The sequence below is a fragment of the Narcine bancroftii genome, chromosome 1 (assembly GCF_036971445.1).
Source record: "Narcine bancroftii isolate sNarBan1 chromosome 1, sNarBan1.hap1, whole genome shotgun sequence".
NCBI lineage: Eukaryota > Metazoa > Chordata > Chondrichthyes > Torpediniformes > Narcinidae > Narcine > Narcine bancroftii.
In genome coordinates, this window is record NC_091469.1 from 401,130,767 (window position 1) to 401,150,790 (window position 20,024).

At 40.1% G+C, this 20,024-nt stretch overlaps 1 protein-coding gene across 5 annotated transcripts in view; it reads right to left on the reverse strand.

Annotated features, from left to right (window-relative positions):
* The window catches only part of agmo (alkylglycerol monooxygenase), a 414,609-nt gene that overhangs the window by 369,817 nt on the left and 24,768 nt on the right, over positions 1–20,024 (reverse strand). For 4 of the 5 annotated variants that reach the window (XM_069913757.1, XM_069913754.1, XM_069913755.1 and 1 more), the window contains exon 2: positions 13,043–13,173. In XM_069913757.1, the coding sequence (XP_069769858.1) occupies positions 13,043–13,173 (131 nt within the window). Of the gene's footprint in view, positions 1–13,042; positions 13,174–20,024 lie in introns of those variants that run through there. The other variant, XM_069913758.1, reaches the window with a different exon arrangement.

Consider the following 20,024-nt stretch of genomic DNA (forward strand, 5'->3'; position numbering starts at 1 on the left):
ATTATTCATTTGGCACAAACAAAATAAGATCCAAGTTCAGTAGTCTCACTGAATGCAGAAAAGGCCTTTGATCTGCTAGAATGGCCTTTCCTTTTGAAAGTTCTAGAAAAATTTGGAATGGGACAAGCATTTGTCATCTGGGTAAAAACGCTGTATGACAATCCACGTGCAAAAGTCAGTACAAATGGACAAACATCATCAATATTTCCCCTTAGTAGATCCAGTAGGCAGGGTTGTCCCCTGTCACCTGGGCTGTTTGTCCTAGCAACTGAACTATTGGCAGAGACTATTAGAAAAAATCCTTTGATAAAAGGATTTAAAGTGGATTAATGTGAGCACAAAATAAACTTAATAGTAGATGATGTATTGTTGAACCTGACAGACCCAGCCAGGTCCTTGCCAAAGCTGCTCGTCACACTGGAGGACTATGGTACAATATCAGCTACAAGGCCTATATAGAGAAAAGTAATATTATGCCATTGAATAAATTTAACTATGAAGAGCACCAAAAAAAAAGTTACTTTAGTTGGCGGACAGGAGCCATAAAGAACCTCGGAATAAAGATTGATAACAATTTGGAAAACCTATATAAACTTAACTACCCCCTTATACTTGAGAAGATAGAGGAAGATCTGACGAGGTGGATGGACCTGCCCATTATTGTAATGGCGAGGGTTAACTGCATAAAGATGAAGGTAATGCCAGGTCTTCAACACCTCTTCCAATCATTGCCAATTCCACTCCTGCAATCTTTTTTTTTAAACGTTGAATGGTATCAAAAGGAAATTTATTTGGAAGTATCCAGAATAGCCTTAAAAGAAATTGACATGGGATTACAGCCTGAGAGGGCTAAAATTACCTGATTTAAAGAAATACTATCTAGTAGCCCAGTTGAGATTCCTCACATACTACTTTAAAGGGAGGGAAGACACCCACCTAGGTAAAAATGGGGAAGGGGCAAAAGACTATGAAAGATTTCATATACAAATGGGACCCCAAATCAATAACAAAAAAGGAAAATCCCACACTGAAACACCTGATCAAAATTTAGTATAAAATTATTGAAAGCACGGGGAAAATGAAAATATTGCTGAATGCACCATTGATTCAAAATGAGTTGATGCCTATGGACAACGGCAACAACATCTTGGAGATTTGGCACCGAAAGGGGATTCAATATATTAAGGACTGCTACGAAGGGAGACGCCTCGTGTCCATCCAGCAGCTGAGGGTCAAATACGATTTGTCTTATGGAACCTTTCACTGTTTCCTCCAATTAAGATCATTCCTGAGGGACAGGTGGGGCCCTGCAATGACCCCACCTGAGCCTAGTGATGTCAAGAGGTTGCTTTGACAGGGAAATGCACCTAAATTTATATCAAGAATGTACTCTGTACTCCAAGCTGAAACCCAAACACAAGAGTTACATAGATCAAAGGAAAGATGGGAGTCGGCCCTGTGCATCACAATTGATGAAAGATGCTGGTCAGACTGGTACAAGAACAGCGTCACAACAATCATTAACTCTTGATATAGAATGGGTTCAGTGCAATTTTTGGCACCAACTCTACCTCACACCCTAAAAAATCCACAAAACAAAACCAGGGGTGCCAGAAACATGCTTCAGATGTGGAGTGGAGCAAGGAACATTTCTTCATGCAACCTGGTCCTGTGTAAAGGTAGCCCCATTCTGGCAAGATTTGGCCAATATTCTAGCCAAAGATAATGAAGGTAGCCTTCCCGCCAGACCCAACATTATAACTACTAGGGAACCTTCTGGATATAGGCTACAAATTGACGAAATTCCAAATTCAATTCGCATTTATATCCCTGGCCATAGTAAAAAAAAATGCATAATGACGATCTGGAAGTCCGACTCCCCTCTTCTTATTAGCAAATGGACTATTGAGATGCACAGCTGTATTCCAATGGAAAAATTACCTACAATGTTAGGAAGCAACACAGCACCTTTGTTGGAATATGGTAACCATATCTGGAATATATGGGAGCACGACTGTAGCCATTCCCCAACAAAAAGGTTTATAGAGAACTGCTAACAAATAAATTAAGAAAAAGTGCCCACACAAGGGAATGGACACATATGGGAAATGCTGACCCCCACATTCAACCTCTCATTTCTTCTGTTCTTCTCCTCCTTTGCTAACTTTTCTGTTTTATATCACATCTATCTTTTCCTTTTCCTTGGGGGGAGGGTTGGGGGGGAATGGGGGAGGGAGAGACATCATACATAAGTAAATCTCTGGATTAAAAAATGACATGGTCTGTAACAACCAATGATGTACTCTCCTGTTTAAGATTGAAAATTCAAAATAATTTTTAAAAAGTTGTGGGAGGAAACTGAAACAACTGAACCCTAAGAAAAACTGTAAACCCCACAGGCAGCAGTCTGCCTCAGGTTTGTACCCCATAGGCAGCAGTCTGCCTCAGGTTTGTACCCCATAGGCAGCAGTCTGCCTCAGGTTTGTACCCAGGTTAGTGGAGCTGTGAGACAGCAGCTCTACTCATGCTTCCTTGACACCCTAACTATGTTTACATGGCAGCAAAAATCACCCATTTACAAATTGCCTTGTAAAATGGGGTTCACCAAGCAAATTACTGGAAAGAAGATCCAGGTACAGGGCTATTAGAAAGGGCTGAATGGGGTCAGTCCAGTCAAAATCCACCTGGGTCCAAGACCTATCTTGGAGATGATCAGAGAACCCAATAGGCCTTTTCACACCACCATGTAAAATGGGGATTCATGGGAAATTTTCCCGGGAATCCTCCCATAAACCGGCAGTGTGAAAATATCAGCCTGGGAAAATTACCCAGGTCCATGGAGGCAGGGCCACAGACCTGGGTAATTTTCAGCAAATACCCAAACACAGGAAGTGTCGTGACATCAGCACTTGTGTGCAGAGTCATTTCAGCATTTAAGTGTGTCAATTTCAAATTGCCTTCAATAAATCAGTGTGTGTGGAGAAACATATCTCTCATGTCTCCACACACACACACACACACACACACACACACACACACACACACACACACACACACACACACACACACACACACACACACACACACACACACACCTCTCTTACAGTGGAATTAAAATCATCCTTACTCTCAGAGTCCTAACCTCAAGATTGTTGCAGCACATAGGTACAAGTGAATGAAATACAACAAGGATCACTGATTGCTTAAACAACAAAAAAAAATTCTGGAAATACTCAACTACTTGCTGAGTGTGGGAAGAGAAACAGAGTAACCATTTCTTAGAATTAAATCATGTAAATAAAACACTCTCCCAACATACCCTGAAACTTAATCCAGAGTTACCAATTCCTCATTTTGTTGGGACAATTTAATTGTCAAATAGCCCATGTGCTTTTAGGTTCAGCCTGGGTTGCTGGAGCTACAAGCCAGCAGCTCCATTAACTGTGCCACCCAAATCTCCATCTTCTCTGAAAACCAGAAACAATAAGATGCCATTCTGACCCTCATTTCGAAGTTGTCAGGTGTCAGTGAGGTCCTTCAGCTCATCTGTCCTGGTCACAAAAATAACAATCTCTTTTTATCCATTTTACAACCTTCATTTGTTCTCTCATCCAATTCTCTCACCAATGGTATGTGTGATGATATGTTTCCTCCATTGTATATAGTTATCATTGTCTGTTGGATATATGGAGCTGGCCCGCCCACAGATGACTCATACCCTATGACTCCTCCCCCATGGTCCTGGGCCATAAAGGTCAAGCCACCTTCCCTTGCAGCCATTCCTATCCTGGGATCTGGGCCAGCAAGGTTCTTATGTGTATTAAAGTCTATTGTTTCCTCAACCTTATCTTTATGGTTACTGGTAGTGCCTTACAATTTAATACATAGAAATTATCTCTCCGGTAATGGAGAAACTGCTGCACCCTAATCCATTGGAAGTGGACCCCCAACTCCCAGGAGTGTCTGAACTCTATGAGCAGAGGATAAGCTGCTTTGGTAATTTCCTTGAGGCCGCTGCCAACCTGCTGGACTCTAACGAAAAGAAGTTCAAGGTACTACAAGCAAGAGTCGCCCAGCGAGCGCTCCAGGCAATCAGGGGCTGTGCCACGTACACCAAGCCGGTGGCCAAGCTCCGGGCCCTCTATAAACCGAGGACCAATGACTACTCATGTTATCTCCTGGCTTCCCGCAAGAAACAACCTGGTGAATTGGCCGAAGAATTCATTCGTGCCCTGCTCATGCTGGGGAAAGACTGTGGGGTAGTGCAACAGTTCCTCTACTGGTGGCCAAGTGCATCAAAGACCTAGTCCAGGATGCATGTGTGTCAGGATTGAGGTCTGACTACATTCGGCAGCATCTCCTCGAAGAAGACCAGTTACCACTGAAGCCAGCCATACAGTTAATCAAGACTCTAGACTCGGCCCAGCGCCATGCTGAATCGATCATGGGCAGAGGCAGGCCCTCCATGTGCACACCACAAATGCTGCCATCTTGGGAGATGGCATCGGGGACAACTAACCTGACAATGGCAGCGGTAGTGACCAAACGCACAAAGTGCTTGTTCTGTGGGCAGGCGAGGCACCCATGACGACTGTGTCCTGCGAAGAGTGCGACTTGTACAGACTGCAGAAACAGTGGTTCTCAACCTTTTTTCCACCCATCAACCACTTTAAATATTCCTTTATTTACTGCTAACTATCTGTAACAAAACCATGAATATTAACAAGGTGAAAGACAAGCTATAGTTCCTTACCACACCACCAATGGAGTTTTTATTGAGAAATATGTTTGAGAATTTCAATTTATTTTAAAATCAAATTTTTAACATCGTTTTACATCTGTAAAATGTGTTCTGCACTCTTCGTGGACCATCCATAACAATCTCACAGAACAACAGTGGTTCATGGACCATGTTGAGAAAAGCTACTGTAAAAAAAAATTGCTTCCTTTTTCCATATCATTTAAAACAATATATTCCTTATATTATTAAATTTCTTCTTGGGTTGGCCATCTCCATGAATTCCAGGAAGTTTAATCCCACAAAAAATTGCATCAAATACAATGATATCTGATTACATTTTGTGATGAAACCTTAATAATTGACATCCAACTAACTTCTGAGCAATTCAAACCAATACTGAGGTGTCGAGGGGCCCATAAAGTGGTCTTCAATTTGAATCAGTCATCAATTTCCTGTTGTAATTCAGGCCTAACCAGTGGTAAAGACGAACGCTCTCCCAAGTACTCGTGCCACCCGCTCACGCATTAACTTTCTCCACAAGACGAGGCTGCTTCGATTACTTGCATGCTTCCACTTGGTTGGTTCAATCCACAGACAGAATAACCAATAGATCATTTCTCGGGTTGATCTCAATACTCACCTGCTGATTTTATTTAATTCAACAAGGCTTTGATTCAACCCAGGAGCATTTTCAATTTTCTTTTTGGCTTGGCTTCGCGGACGAAGATTTATGGAGGGGGTAAAAGTCCACGTCAGCTGCAGGCTCGTTTGTGGCTGACAAGTCCGATGCGGGACAGGCAGACACGGTTGCAGCGGCTGCAGGGGAAAATTGGTTGGTTGGGGTTGGGTGTTGGGTTTTTCCTCCTTTGCCTTTTGTCAGTGAGGAGGGCTCTGCGGTCTTCTTCAAAGGAGGTTGCTGCCCGCCAAACTGTGAGGCGCCAAGATGCACAGTTTGAGGCGATATCAGCCCACTGGCGGTGGTCAATGTGGCAGGCACCAAGAGATTTCTTCAGGCAGTCCTTGTACCTTTTCTTTGGTGCACCTCTGTCACGGCGGCCAGTGGAGAGCTCGCCATATAACACGATCTTGGGAAGGCGATGGTCCTCCATTCTGGAGACTTGACCCATCCAGCGCAGCTGGATCTTCAGCAGCGTGGACTCGATGCTGTCGACCTCTGCCATCTCGAGTACTTCGACGTTAGGGATGAAAGCGCTCCAATGGATGTTGAGGATGGAGCGGAGACAACGCTGGTGGAAGCGTTCTAGGAGCCGTAGGTGATGCCGGTAGAGGACCCATGATTCGGAGCCAAACAGGAGTGTGGGTATGACAACGGCTCTATATATGCTTATCTTTGTGAGGTTTTTCAGTTGGTTGTTTTTCCAGACTCTTTTGTGTAGTCTTCCAAAAGCGCTATTTGCCTTGGCGAGTCTGTTGTCTATCTCATTGTCGATCCTTGCATCTGATGAAATGGTGCAGCCGAGATAGGTAAACTGGTTGACCGTTTTGAGTTTTGTGTGCCCGATGGAGATGTGGGGGGGCTGGTAGTCATGGTGGGGAGCTGGCTGATGGAGGACCTCCGTTTTCTTCAGGCTGACTTCCAGGCCAAACATTTTGGCAGTTTCCGCAAAGCAGGACGTCAAGCACTGAAGAACTGGCTCTGAATGGGCAACTAAAGCGGCATCGTCTGCAAAGTGTAGTTCACGGACAAGTTTCTCTTGTGTCTTGGTGTGAGCTTGCAGGCGCCTCAGATTGAAGAGACTGCCATCCGTGCGGTACCGGATGTAAACAGCGTCTTCATTGTTGGGGTCTTTCATGGCTTGTTTCAGCATCATGCTGAAGAAGATTGAAAAGAGGGTTGGTGCGAGAACACAGCCTTGCTTCACGCCATTGTTAATGGAGAAGGGTTCAGAGAGCTCATTGCTGTATCTGACCTGACCTGCTGATTTTATTTAATTCAACAAGGCTTTGATTCAACCCAGGAGCATTTTCAATTTTAACCTGAAAATATATGACTGACAAACAAAATATTAGTATGGTAAATCCCCTGTTATCTAGAATTCTGCAAACTCAAGCAACCAGCAAAAATAAAAAAAAATCAGGAAATAAACAACAAATGAAATTTTAAGATAAATTCAAAAAATTAATAAAAGTTTAAAATTGTAATAGTAACTGAAGTAACTCAAAAATATTTGGTGAAGAGGTGAGCAAATATTCAGCTAGTGGAGTGCCCTGGTCATGCTTTGCTTGGAGCAGCTGTTGGAATTAAGTTGTGTTTGAACAAAATGGATGAAAAGCCAGTTGATGGCATTGGGGTGACTCTCTTAAAGTGTCTCCTTGTCCCTGCATAGTAAGAGTCTTTATCTTTATTAGCATATTACTAAGACTTTATCTGTGAACTTGGTGGGGGTGGGGGGTGGGGGGCAATTATGTTAGCTGCATGGTTAGTGTAGCAGTTAGCAAACAGTGCCAGCGACCAGGATTCGAATATAAATTTACATTTTAAAGTAATTGGAATTACCTAATAAAGTGAACTTTAGATAATTAAGGACACATGTCATACCATCTTTTGTCTTTTAAATGGTTTATTCTTAATGTTGGTGTATTAATTAGGCATTGTGGGCAAGTCTCAAATTCACATATCTAGCATCTACCAATCCCTGTAGCTGCCAGATACCAGGGGTTTTATGGAAATTGAAATAAATGCTGCCTGCTTAACCTTAACAATATTCACACGTAATTTAAATAATCAGAGTTTGCAACAGGATACACCATGACCTCATCTCTTGCACATGGTTAAAAGCACAGTGCAGTCCTTAAAGCTAGAAATCTCATGCAATTAAATTTATGGTGCGCCTGCAGTTTGCTGCAAGTTAATTTCTGGGGACTTCGCATAACTTGGCAAGAAGTTAAAACTGGCTGAATCCCGAACCCAGATTACTGCATTCATTGAAAGTAAATGTTATTGATAAATCCCAGATCAGAAATTATGAAGAATGCATAAAAGTAGTTGGTGTTACATTAGTGCTCAGTAACTTTTAAAAAAAAAACCAAGTGAAATTCTTGCATGAAATCTCAGAATTTGTTAATACTGTAAGTAAATGCCCAAGTTCTGTACCATTTATTCCTTTTCTACCTTGTATTTGCAAGAATTTTAACTTGCTTGTACAGCAGTGTGATTTTTTTCCCCCCCTGAGGGTACATTTCCCCATTCTTTCCTGTTATATTTGCTCTGTAAAGGACGATTTTTACCCTCAGTTCACCTCATACAAAATTTGATCCAAGAACCTTCAGCTGACAGACATGGCCCAAGAACAAAATGAAGTGTAGCCATAGATTTTCAAGTGAGAAGACTGTTTTCAGAAAGCATGCGTTCAGGGGTCTTGGTGGTCGATTTCCATGCAGTTCACAATCCCTTCACACTAGAATAGTCAGAAGGGCTCTTCTGCACACACGTTTGCAATTTGGCCAATTCCATCCCAACTTCTATCTTATTCAACTTAAGATCACTGCAAACTGTTTGAGGGCTGCCTTCACAAAGCTGCAGGCATTCCTTAGATCAACATCCTCGACATTTCCAACTCTTCAGAGGGTAGCTCTGGGTGTGTTGGAGGTGGGATTGGACAGCTAATTGAGCTTGGCCACATGCCCACACATCTTTTGGCAATTATGACACTTTGTTGATGTTGGAGTCACATTATTGACATAATTATTTTGACACGGTCACACAATCAAATGCAGTACAGTATTTCAAGAAGGCTACTGATCTGCTGTGTCAGTATTTAACAGGCTTGCTTGCAAAACTCCTCTGGGGCAAATGCAAAATCTTGAAGTATTATACAAGCTGTGTTGGTCACCACACAAGCACAAAACTGGACTATTCATACAACTCCTGCATCAATGATCGCAAGTGCTACAATCCATAATGTGTCCAATCTCTGGACAGTATTGTCTCTAGGTCTGAGTGACTGGTCTTTTGTTTAATTTCTGTTGATATACAAGCCCACGGGCTTTTACTTCTCTGAAAATTAAGGCTCAGGTTAATAATTTCCAGAAAATGGCACACAAGCTTTTTTAGCTGTCTACATTATAAACCAACCAAAATCAGTTTCACTCAACCAAACCTAAATGTCTTTCCAGATGAAAGGATGTGGTGGAATAACTATCACAATATGCTCTTTCTAGTTGAGTTTATAAAAATCAGCAAGATAACTTCATGAAGACAGTCTTTAAGAATAAATTATTTTTCTCCACATATTGGTGAAGATAGCCAGTTGCAACATTCTTATCACTTGATGGTATATCACAGCCTTTTGTAGCCCATGTCAACTTCAAAAACGTAATGGCCTCAGTAACTTCCTGTCAGACACAGATTCAAAAATTGCTGCTGTTAGTCACTGCCAGGAAATCTATCTGAGATGACAACTCAGGAAAAACTGCTTCCCATTTTTCAGCATTCTGTGCCTTGGCAATTCAAGTACTCATTGAAAAATTCCTTAAATGTTCTGAGATATCCTATCACGAACATTTGAGCATTTCGCTCCAGGATTCAATTATACTCAGTGTGAAAATGTCCTTCCTCAAATCCTACTGATGTCCCCAAAATCTCACCATAAACCTCTGCCCTCTAGTTATCATTCCATCAGCAGATTACTGCTCCAACAGCAGAGGAGCTTTTGAAGGTTTAATAAATGCAGAAACTTGGGAGCAGAAGAATTCATTCTCTTAAATACTGCAAATGCGGTCCAAGTTCACAGAACTAGGAGACTTTCTTTAGCAATATTTTTTTTTTTAAATGCTCAACCCCTTTGGTTTTGCTGCTATTGCTCATTTAATCTCTGAAGAATTCTTACTGCTTGAAAAAAAATGGACAACTTAATTTTGCTTAATTTAGAGATGCAATGAGGTGACAGGTCCTTCTGGCCTATGAGGCCACACCATCCAAATCCACCCATACCAACTAACCTACAAACCCCATAAGTTTTTGAATTCTATGATGTTTAGAGGACACAAGAAAGCTAAACCTTTGCATTTGACATAACTTTTTGGACTGTGCATGGCTGTGCAGGCTAGACACTTAATGGATCCAGAAAGAAAACTGCCAAATAGTCATGACGCTGATGGCAAGGGAACTAACATCAAGGGCAATCTTCTGCAAGGGCATTTATTTGCAAGGGCAATCTGTGAGGTAAAACAGCTAGAAGTTTAAATGTAGTACTGTACTGATATCACCAACATGGTAGAGCGTGGGCCTCATTATTGAGTGGCTCAACTCCCAAACTTCCACAATTTGTCCATTGTTTTTAAGACTCAAATGAGCATACTCGTGCCTGGACTGGTACTGACTGCTATTACCATTCTAAGGGATAAATACCATTCAAGACAGAATTAATACTGTTATATAGTCAGGATAACGTGAACTATTTTGTAACCGCGCAAGAATATCACTGTAGTAACTGTAGTGTACCACTGTGTGCATATGTATGAGCGTGTGAACAGTCTCCAGAGATGGTGGAAACCTCAGTAAGTAAAGCCTCTTGTCATTTGAATCTTGCATCTCTAAGTTTTTTAAGAAGCCTCCCAAGTAACAAAGAGTCATATCATGGTGGCAGCAGTGGGATGAAGAAAACAGCAATACCAGTGAAGAAGAAAGACAAAAAGAAGATCCATCACATCAAAGGAAACAACAAGGAGGACTCCAACACCCAGATAGTGGACATAGAATCCATACTCCATCATGAGATGTTGAGTGAGATGAAAGAAGGAAGCGAGTTGCACACAAGGATCCAATACAATCCAGGACAAGCCTACAATATTTAACCTAAAGGTGAAGCTGGATACTGGATCACAAAGCAACATCCTTCCATTCAGACTCTACTGCCAGATGTTGCAAGAGAACATAAAAGGTTATCCAAAAGACAGTGCACTGGAAACAGCAAATGTCACATTAACAGCCTATGGTGGACTCATGATCAAGCAGCTCAGGAGAGCTACCATCAATGGCTGCCATAAGGGAAAAAAACATCCTCTGTACGTTCTACATGGTGGACACAGACAGACCAGAAATTCTAGGTCTGGATAGCTGCCAGGAGTTGCATTTGATCTCTGTCAATTTATGAGATCCAGTCAAAGAAGATATGCCAAAAGTACAGAAACACACAAAGGAAGTGATTTCCACAGAAGTACCTGCCAGGCCATGGCACACAGTGGGAGCAGACTTGTTCACCAAGAATCAAGACTGGTGCTCGTTATTAGTCAAAGTTTCCATTCGTCAAAAGGGTGAAAAACCTGGGATTGTCAACTATCACCTCAGAAATGAGAGCGCTCTTTGCGAACAAGGAATAACCGAGTGAGTAATATGTGACAATGGTACACAGTTCACATCACAAGAATTCAGAAAGCTGGCTGCAGAGTATGGGTTTGTTATTACTACATCATCCCCATACTACCCCAAAGGTCATGGGTTCATGAAAGACAAGTGCAAACTGAAATGCACACGAGTTAAGTGTCACCAAGCAAAAGACCCATCCCTAGCACTTCTATCATTATGAGCAACACCTTTAAGGGCTGACATGAAGTCCCTGGCAGAACTTCTAAATGGCAGGAGACATAAAACAACTCTGCCAAGCAAAATACACCCTCCAGAAACCAGCATTATAACAAAAATGCACAAATGCTGCCAGAACTGTTCAGAGGGCAGCATGTGCATATTCAAGACCTGATGTTGAAAACATGGACCCAGGCAAAGGTCATCAGAGAAACAGACACCAAGATCATACATTGTTGAGACAGACTCTGGCAATCAACTGAGGAGGAACAGAATTCACATCCAGTTGACACAAGATGTGATGAAGCAGAAAGCTTTAATACCAGCAACACCAATATCAAGTGAGGTATCGAGTGAAGAGACCACAACCACTAATACTGAAACATCAACACAGTAGTTGTCAGGTAAAGCACAACAAGCTACATCACCTACACATATACCAGCAACACAGAGCCTAATGGTCGCAGCCAAATCCACAAGATGGCCAAGCAACATACTGCCGCCACCAGTGCAGTATTGATAAGAACTATTTAAAAGTATTGTGTAAATAAATTAGTGTACAAGTTCAGTTACTTACGTTGCACTGGAAAGAAAGTGATAAAGAACACTAATTATTTCTTTCTCTTGAGAAGGAGAAATGTTATACAATCAGGATAATATGAACTATTTTGTAACCATGTAAGAATACACCCTTCTCACTGTAGTAACTGTAGTGCACCACTGTATATAAATGTGTGAACAGTTTCCTGAGATAGTGGAAGACATCAGTAAGTAAAGTCTCTTCTATTATTTGAATCTTGCATCTCTAAGTTATTTAAGATGCCTCCCAAGTAACACAGAGACACAAAACATGCCACTCAGAAATAAGTTGGTCAAAAATCTAGCACGTCTTTATCTCAAACTATTCATCACAAGAAAAGCTTCAAAATCGACCACTACATTCAATAGAAAGCATCAAGAGAGGCAATAATTGTATATTGCATCCTGCATCTCATCATCCAAAATAAATGTTTACCTTTGGTATCCTACCTTCAGCTAACAAACAATGCTCAGAATAGTTTCTATTGTTCGACATACATGGATTTCAGGAGGTCCAGGATGACCATCCTCCACTATACATCAACAAATCTGTTGTGGAACAAGTGGAGAGCACCATGTTACATGAAATCGACTTGGCCAATGACCTATTGTGGACACACAACATCTCCTCAATTGTCAGGAAGATCAACAGCGATGATCATGTGAACCTTCCACAGGAGCTCTATTGGCAGCACCCCGACCAGTGTAGTATGGTTGCTTCAGAGAAATGGATCAGAGGTCAACCCACAAGACCATAGGGTACCAGAGGTCTCCCTTCCCACCCCCCCCCCAATTGATGTGATAGTTGATGAAGAGAGAGCACAAAATCAATGAGGACCCCTTCCACCCTATACACAGGATCATTCTGCTGCTCCTCTTGGGAAAGGTACAGTACTGGTAGTATTAGAGATAGCTTCTTCCCACAGCTGAACGACCAAAGGAACTCCTTACACTATCAAGCCAAAACTAATATTTAAGAAACAATATTTATTTATTTTTATATAAGACTTGCCCGCCAAATGTATTGTTATCTGTATGTGTATTGTCTGGTTGAGTGTCTGCATACTTTGCACCAAGGACCAAGAACACTGTTTCATCCAGTTGTACTTGTGCAATCAGATAATAATAAACAACATCCATGAAAAGGGAGCCATATTTTGATCATTTACAGTACTTACGTTGGAAGTCTGGAGAGGATCCCTGCACTGATAGATGAACATGCATCATTCAGCCGAAATACAATCTGACCCTTCTGGAACCAGGTAATGACAAGTTCTATGATCATCATTCCAACAAAATAGGGAATGGCCTGCAAAACATAATCCATTTTTTAAAATTAATTCATACTTTGCTTGGGCAATTTATTCACATATTATATCGACTAAAAAATGTAGAGAAATGAGTGAACAATATTTGAGTCATTTCAGCAAATTAATCTTTTGAGACAAGCAACTTAAAAGATTATTTAACAGAGTTGGGATTTTAAATGAGAGAGTAGCAAAAATAATGTTTATAATCATTCACTGTGCAATTTATTTTACAAGTTGAAATTGACAAGGAGAAGCCAAAGTACCACGTGTGAGACCCAACAAGATCTAAAAAAAAATGAGAGTAAATGAAAGTATTAGCTTCAACAGTGAAAGGATTTCATAAGTCCAATATTCTAAAACAGAACACAAGTCCTCCCAATATGTAATAATTGATGTGAACAAATTCAGATTTTCATAATAAATTCCAATTTACATTCCTCCTCCCCCCGCTACAGAATGGAGCATGTGGCTAAATGTTGTATTGGTTAGAGATGCCACATTTACAGCTGCTCAGAGGATGATTCTTTTTAAACTTTTTTTTTTAAATCACGTACAAAAGGTGGCAGGAAGCATCATTCAATTATGTTGGAGGTGGAACTTGACAAATCCACCTCCAACAAAAATCTCCAAAAAAAAATCTACGTCATCCAAGAGTTAAGAGTCATCATGTCTTGTTGTGCGGAAATGCCCTTCAGCCCAACTTGTTCATGTTGAGGCACATCTATTTGTAGTTGGTTTATAGCATTCTAACTTTTCCGAGCCAAACTCCTGACCAAACATTGTTAGAACCTCTTAATTGTACCCTCTTCTATAGCTTCCTCTGGCAAAATGTTAACTTCAATAGTATGTGCTCTGGGTTTAAACCTGAGCAGTGAAGGACAAGGAATAGATTAAAGAACATTTAAAAGCTCAGAATCTCTCAAGTCCACTGTGATCATGAAGAAACAATCTAGAGAGGATCAGGCTCTTGTCTGAGCAGTGGCATGGATCTATTCCATATTGCCTACCGCAGCAACAGGACTATGGCAGATGCCATTTTACAAGTTATACACCAAGCCCTGGAATGCCTGGAGAATAAAGATGCATATATCAGGATGCTCTTTATCAACTGCAGTTCAACATTTAACACTATCATCCCCTCAAAACTGATCGGCAAAACCTGGGCCTCAAAACCCCACTGTGTAATTGGATCCTGGCTTTCCTCATCTCCAGACCCCATCAGTGCAGACTGGCAAGAGCTGCTCCTTCATGATCTCCTTCAGTTCTGGAGCACCACAGGGTTGCATACTGTTCTACTCACACACACCAATGACTGTGCGGCTCGGTACAACAACATCTACAAATCACCTGATGATACCACAGTAATGGGCTGTATAAAAGGAGCAATGAGTCAGCATACAGGAGGGAGATTGAAAAATTAACTGAATGGTGCACCAACAACAACAGGTCACCAAAACCAAGGAGCTGATTGTGGACATCAGGAAGGGAAAACCAGAGGTGTACAATCCAGTGATCATTGGGGAAAATCAGAAGCTGAGTAAGTTTAAATTCCCGGGAATCACTGTCGCAGATGACCTTTCCTGGACCAAACATACTAATGTCATTGTGGAGATAGCACATCAGCACCTCTACTTGCTCAGGAGTTTGCAGAGGTTTATTATGTTATTGGAAAATGTGGCAAATTTCCTCAGATGTATTGTTGAAAGTGTGCTGACCAGCTGCATCACAGCCTGGTATGGGGTCACCAATACCCAAGCAGAATACCCAGCAAAAGCTCATGAACAGCCTAGTACATCACAAACAAAACTCTTCCCACCATCGAGAAAATCTACATGACATGCTGTCGTCAGAGAGCAGCAACAATCTTTAAGGATTCACACTGCTCAGGATATGCTCTTATTGCTGCTGCATCAGGAAAGGGGTCTGGGGGCCACAAGACTCACACCACCAGGTTCAAGAACAGTTGCTATGCCTCCACCATCAAACTCCAAAACAACTAAATCCAAGACTCATTTAAGTATTCCTACTTTGCACCTTATTACTGAGTCTTCATTCTCTTCTGCATTGCACAGTCTATTGACATTTTTCATTTTTGTATACACATCATTTTCTTGAGTGCAGTTTACAGTTCGGACAAGTAGAAATTCTGCCTTGCCCACAGGAAAAAGAACCTCAGGGTCGTAGGTGATGCCATGTATGTACTCAGAGATTTTGAACTTTGAAGCTCAACTCCTCCTAATAATTGCAGGCTGAAAGCTCCCCCCCCCCCAACCCCCACCCACAAGACTGAAAGCTACATAATGTGACATAGAGGCAATTTTTGGTTTACAACGTGCAAATTTATATTGTGCAAAATTTGCACAACTGATAGAATCAGTGTAAAAATAAATAAAGTTGCATGTGCTTCAGCAAAAGTCAAAGCTCCATCCCAGCCTTTTTTCCTTTAAAAATTCCTTGTGAGAAGAGTCTGGGCCTCTACATTTAATTCCCAGATGTAGAGGATCAGTGTGATTGTCTCTTCACATTAAGCCTGGGTGAGGATGGAATGAAAGCAAATGTGGACCACTGATGGGATATCAATTGAGAGGGAATTATTAGGTTAGACCCCAGTTAAAATTCTTTCAGTGTGGTGGAGGAAGAAGGTGTCCATTGGAACTTCAAGTTAATATTCCATTTTAATAAAGGCAGCACCCTTTTAGTTTCTTTCAGCTTGTTCATACTTTTGGAGTTTAAAAAATAAACTGTGGGAGAAGACTCAAACTTCTGCCCGGCAGGAACCAGGACATGCCTGCCCAAACTCACCAGAGCCCAAACTCACCAGAGGATTATCAAAGTGAGTTGTTCACTCCAACAGCTTGGATCAGATTTAAATTCAGGTTTCAGACAAGAATGACACCATACTGATCTATTATGTCTTTGCAGGTCTCCAAGGAGCAATGGAGACACTGCAGTGTAGTAAACATTGGTGAAATAAAATTGAAAATGCTAGCTTTAGGCTTTTTAATACACATGCTTTTTATGAGTTCAGTTTAAAGTTAAGCTATAACAGATTTTGAATATTTCCCATTATGGCAAGCTTTAATTTTAGGATCCAAACTGAGGTAGTTATTATGGCTTCACATTGTGAAGGAGAGACGGAACACAAACTCCTCATGGTACATTTTCACTCAGCCTCTAAACACATTGCAGAATATACAGTGTGCAAAGCTTATTTCAAAAATGGTGGCACCACATCAGTAGTTTTTTACTTTAAAGTCTCATCCAAAAGACAGCATCTTCAACAATGCACGATCTGAACTTTAATCTCTGCAAACAGGCAGTTGAGTTCATTAAGTGTTCAACTTTCCAAACTTGGGTATCAAACCAAAATCTTCCGACAGAAACAAAGGGTTGATCCAAGATTAGTAATGTTCTTTCGAACGTGTATATGATCTCTCCACCAAATCAATTGAAATGTTGCTCTGAATTATTAAGAATATATGGCTAACAGATGAGTTAAGAAAATATTGATAAGGATGATGGTCTATCGAGCTTTTAGAGGGGACAGCTCCAAGAACACTTGGAACGTTCCACTAGACAAGGATGTCCTTTGTCTTCAGCTTAGTTTGCATTGGTGATCGAACCTTTGGCACAAGTGATAAGACAAGATAAAATAAAGGGAATTCTGTCAGATTTAAAGGAATATAAAATTAGCTTATTTGCTGATGATGTTTTGGTATACTTGACAGATCCAAAAGAGTCTTTACGTGTATTGCTGGCTACAAAGTAAATTGGAATAAGAGTTGGATGCAAATTATTCCGAATGTAACAAAGCAGGATTTAAATGGTCAAATTGTATAAAGTATTTAGGTATTAAGGTGAATAAAAAAGAAGTCAATTAGTGGAATTGATTTATTTACTGTCATTGACAGCAATTAAAGAAGATTTGAACAGTTGGAAGGATTTGCCGTTAATGTTGGTAGGAAGAGTAAATTGTATTAAAATGAACATATTTCCTTGATAACAATTTTTTTTTCCAAAATATACCTTGTAAAGTACCAAATAATTTTTTAAAGAATTTAAATGTATTGAAGAAATTTTTATGGAAAGGTAAATTGGCAAGGGTTTTGACCCATAAATTATCTTGACAATATGAGTTAGGAGGTTTGCAGCTACCAAATTTTGTGAATTATTATAAATCAGTGCAGTTGAAAATTATTAATAGGATATTTGATTTGGACAGTATAGTTACTTGGTTAGATATTGAATTGACACATATTAGAGAGGTAAGAAGGGATTATTTTATCTATAAATGGACGAGTAAATCTATCAATAGTTCTAAATCACCGATTTTCTTTTATTTAATAATTATTTGGGATTATAGGATTATTAGGGGGTTTATCTAGATATATTCCTTTGTTTCAGAACAAAAACTTACTTTTTACAATAGATAATAACCTCTTTAAAATTTGGATTCAGAGAGGAATTAAGATATTAAACAACTGTTTTGAAGTGGGTCATTTTTTAACATTTGATAGATTGAAGGAAAAATATCAAATTCCTACTAAAGCCTTTTTATGTTATTATCAACTTAAGTCTATGTTGTATGAAGGTTTAGGGAGACATTTGATTTTACCTAAAGAAACCTTATTTGAAGCATTTGTCCAAGATGGAGGAAAGACAGGGTTTATTTCAGAAATGTATAATTATACGGAAAATGCCGAAGGTTGATTTGCATAGAGACTAAAATGGGAGAATGATTTACAAATTCAATTTGATATAGATAGTTGGAGGAGATAAATAAGTATACTATGACAAAGTTGGATAAAGTAAGGTATAGGTTAGTAACATACAACTTTTTTAATCAATTGTATTTAACCCCAGAATGTTTGAAAAGATATAAATTGAGGGAGTCAGATTTGTGTTTTCATTGTAATGAGCAGAAAAGTACTTTTTTGCATTCAATTTGGTTTTGTGATAAGATTAAGGGTTTTTGGATGAGATTGAGAAATTGTTTGTACGACATCCTGAAAATACAATTTAGTTTAGATCCAAAGATTTTCCTAATTTGGGAATTTATTGAAATGGTTTTGGTTAATAAATTAGATAAATTCTAAATAGCACTTTTACGATTAGCGTTGGCAGTAGCGAGGGAATGTATAGAGGTTTCATGGAAAGATCAGATGGAACTAATTTACAAAGATCGCATTCAGAAATAATGTCCGGTATACCATTGGAGAAAATGATTTATAATATACAGGATAAGTATTATGTATTTAGGAAGATTTGGAGACCTTATTTGGATTGTTTTAAATTGAAAATTTGAGAATGGCAATGGGTGCAGCCTTACCTCCCCATTGTAAGTGATGGAATTATTTGTTATTCTCCTTACTTTCTTTTCTTTCTTCCTTTTTATAAGGGGAGGAGATTTTAGGATTAGTAGAGGGGAATGGTAGGGATTAGGAATTCTTGTAGGGTTTTCTTAGTAGTCTTTGTAGTTTTTTTTTCCTATGTAACCATGTAATATTTTTGGATAGTTGTTAACATTTTAATTTTGTAACTGTGGTTATAATTTTACTTTCTTAAAAATTATAATAGTAAAAAAGAGACAGCTCCAAGAACATCTCCATCTTCAACTGAGCTGCATAGATGCTGGCCAAAGACGAGGCCAAAACATTTTCAATTCCCCTAAACCAACATGTAAATGAATAAATAATTTTTTTTTGCTTCCTCCTATAGTTTCCACCATCACATAACCAGTCTTCAGACAATTCATCTAATGTAATAAAAACAAGTGGCTGCAAACACTGGATACAAATATGGAATCAGTCAACTTGCATGCTATGGCACTGGCAAACTGACACCTTTACCCATGATGTCCAAAATCAGCTACAACAATGCAGGAAATTGCTTAGGCTCGAAAGAAAATTGGAGCCAAGTTGTCTTGAAAAGTAAAACATGTTTGTCAGGAATACAGGTGTATGTTTATTCCAAACAGTATGATTGGAAAGCGTGCTCAGCACTTATCATGGGCTTGCCATTAGAAGTTCAAAAGATGGACTTTAGTAACGCCTTTGACACGGTTCCTCATGAAAGGTTGGTCAAGAAGGTCCAATTGCTCAGTATTAAAGATGTGTAAATTGGATTATGCATGGATTTTGTGGGAGAAACCAGAGAGTGGAGGGAGATGATTGTCTCTCTTACTAAAGACTGGTGACGACTGGTGTGCCTCAGGTATCTGGATGATAACGTGGTAAATTGGATCAGAAAAATTGCAGACGACGCCAGATTAGGAATGGAGTGGACAACGATGAAGGTTCTCTATGCTTGTGGCTTGCACATTGGGAGCACAGTAAATGGAAGGACATTGCAGAGTGCATAAGAACAGAGGGATCTGGAAATTCCTAGAAAATGATGTCACAGGTATATAGTGTCATAAGGAGAACACTGCAATATTAAAAACACAAAATGCTGGAGGAACTCAGCTGATCTTTCAGCATCCATAGAAGACAAAGATATATTGCCAACGTTTTGGGGCTGAGCCCTTCTCCAAGGAATAAGCAGAATGAGCAAAAAAAAACAGGACATCTAAGCGTACAGGGAAGGAGTCTAGACCAATAAAAAGTTAATTGGATAAGGGGAGAAGTGAATATTCATTGTCTGTGCAAAGGAGATGGAAAAGGGGGAGAAATAGACAAAGCCAATTAGAAGATGAGGGGTTGTTCCTCCAATTTGCAGGTGGTCTCAGTCTGGGAATGCATGAGGCCATGAACACACATCAAGGGAATGGGATAGGGAACTGAAACGGGTGGCTCCTGGGAGATCCCTGGTATTACGGCAAACAGAGCTGAGGTGCTCAACAATGTGATCT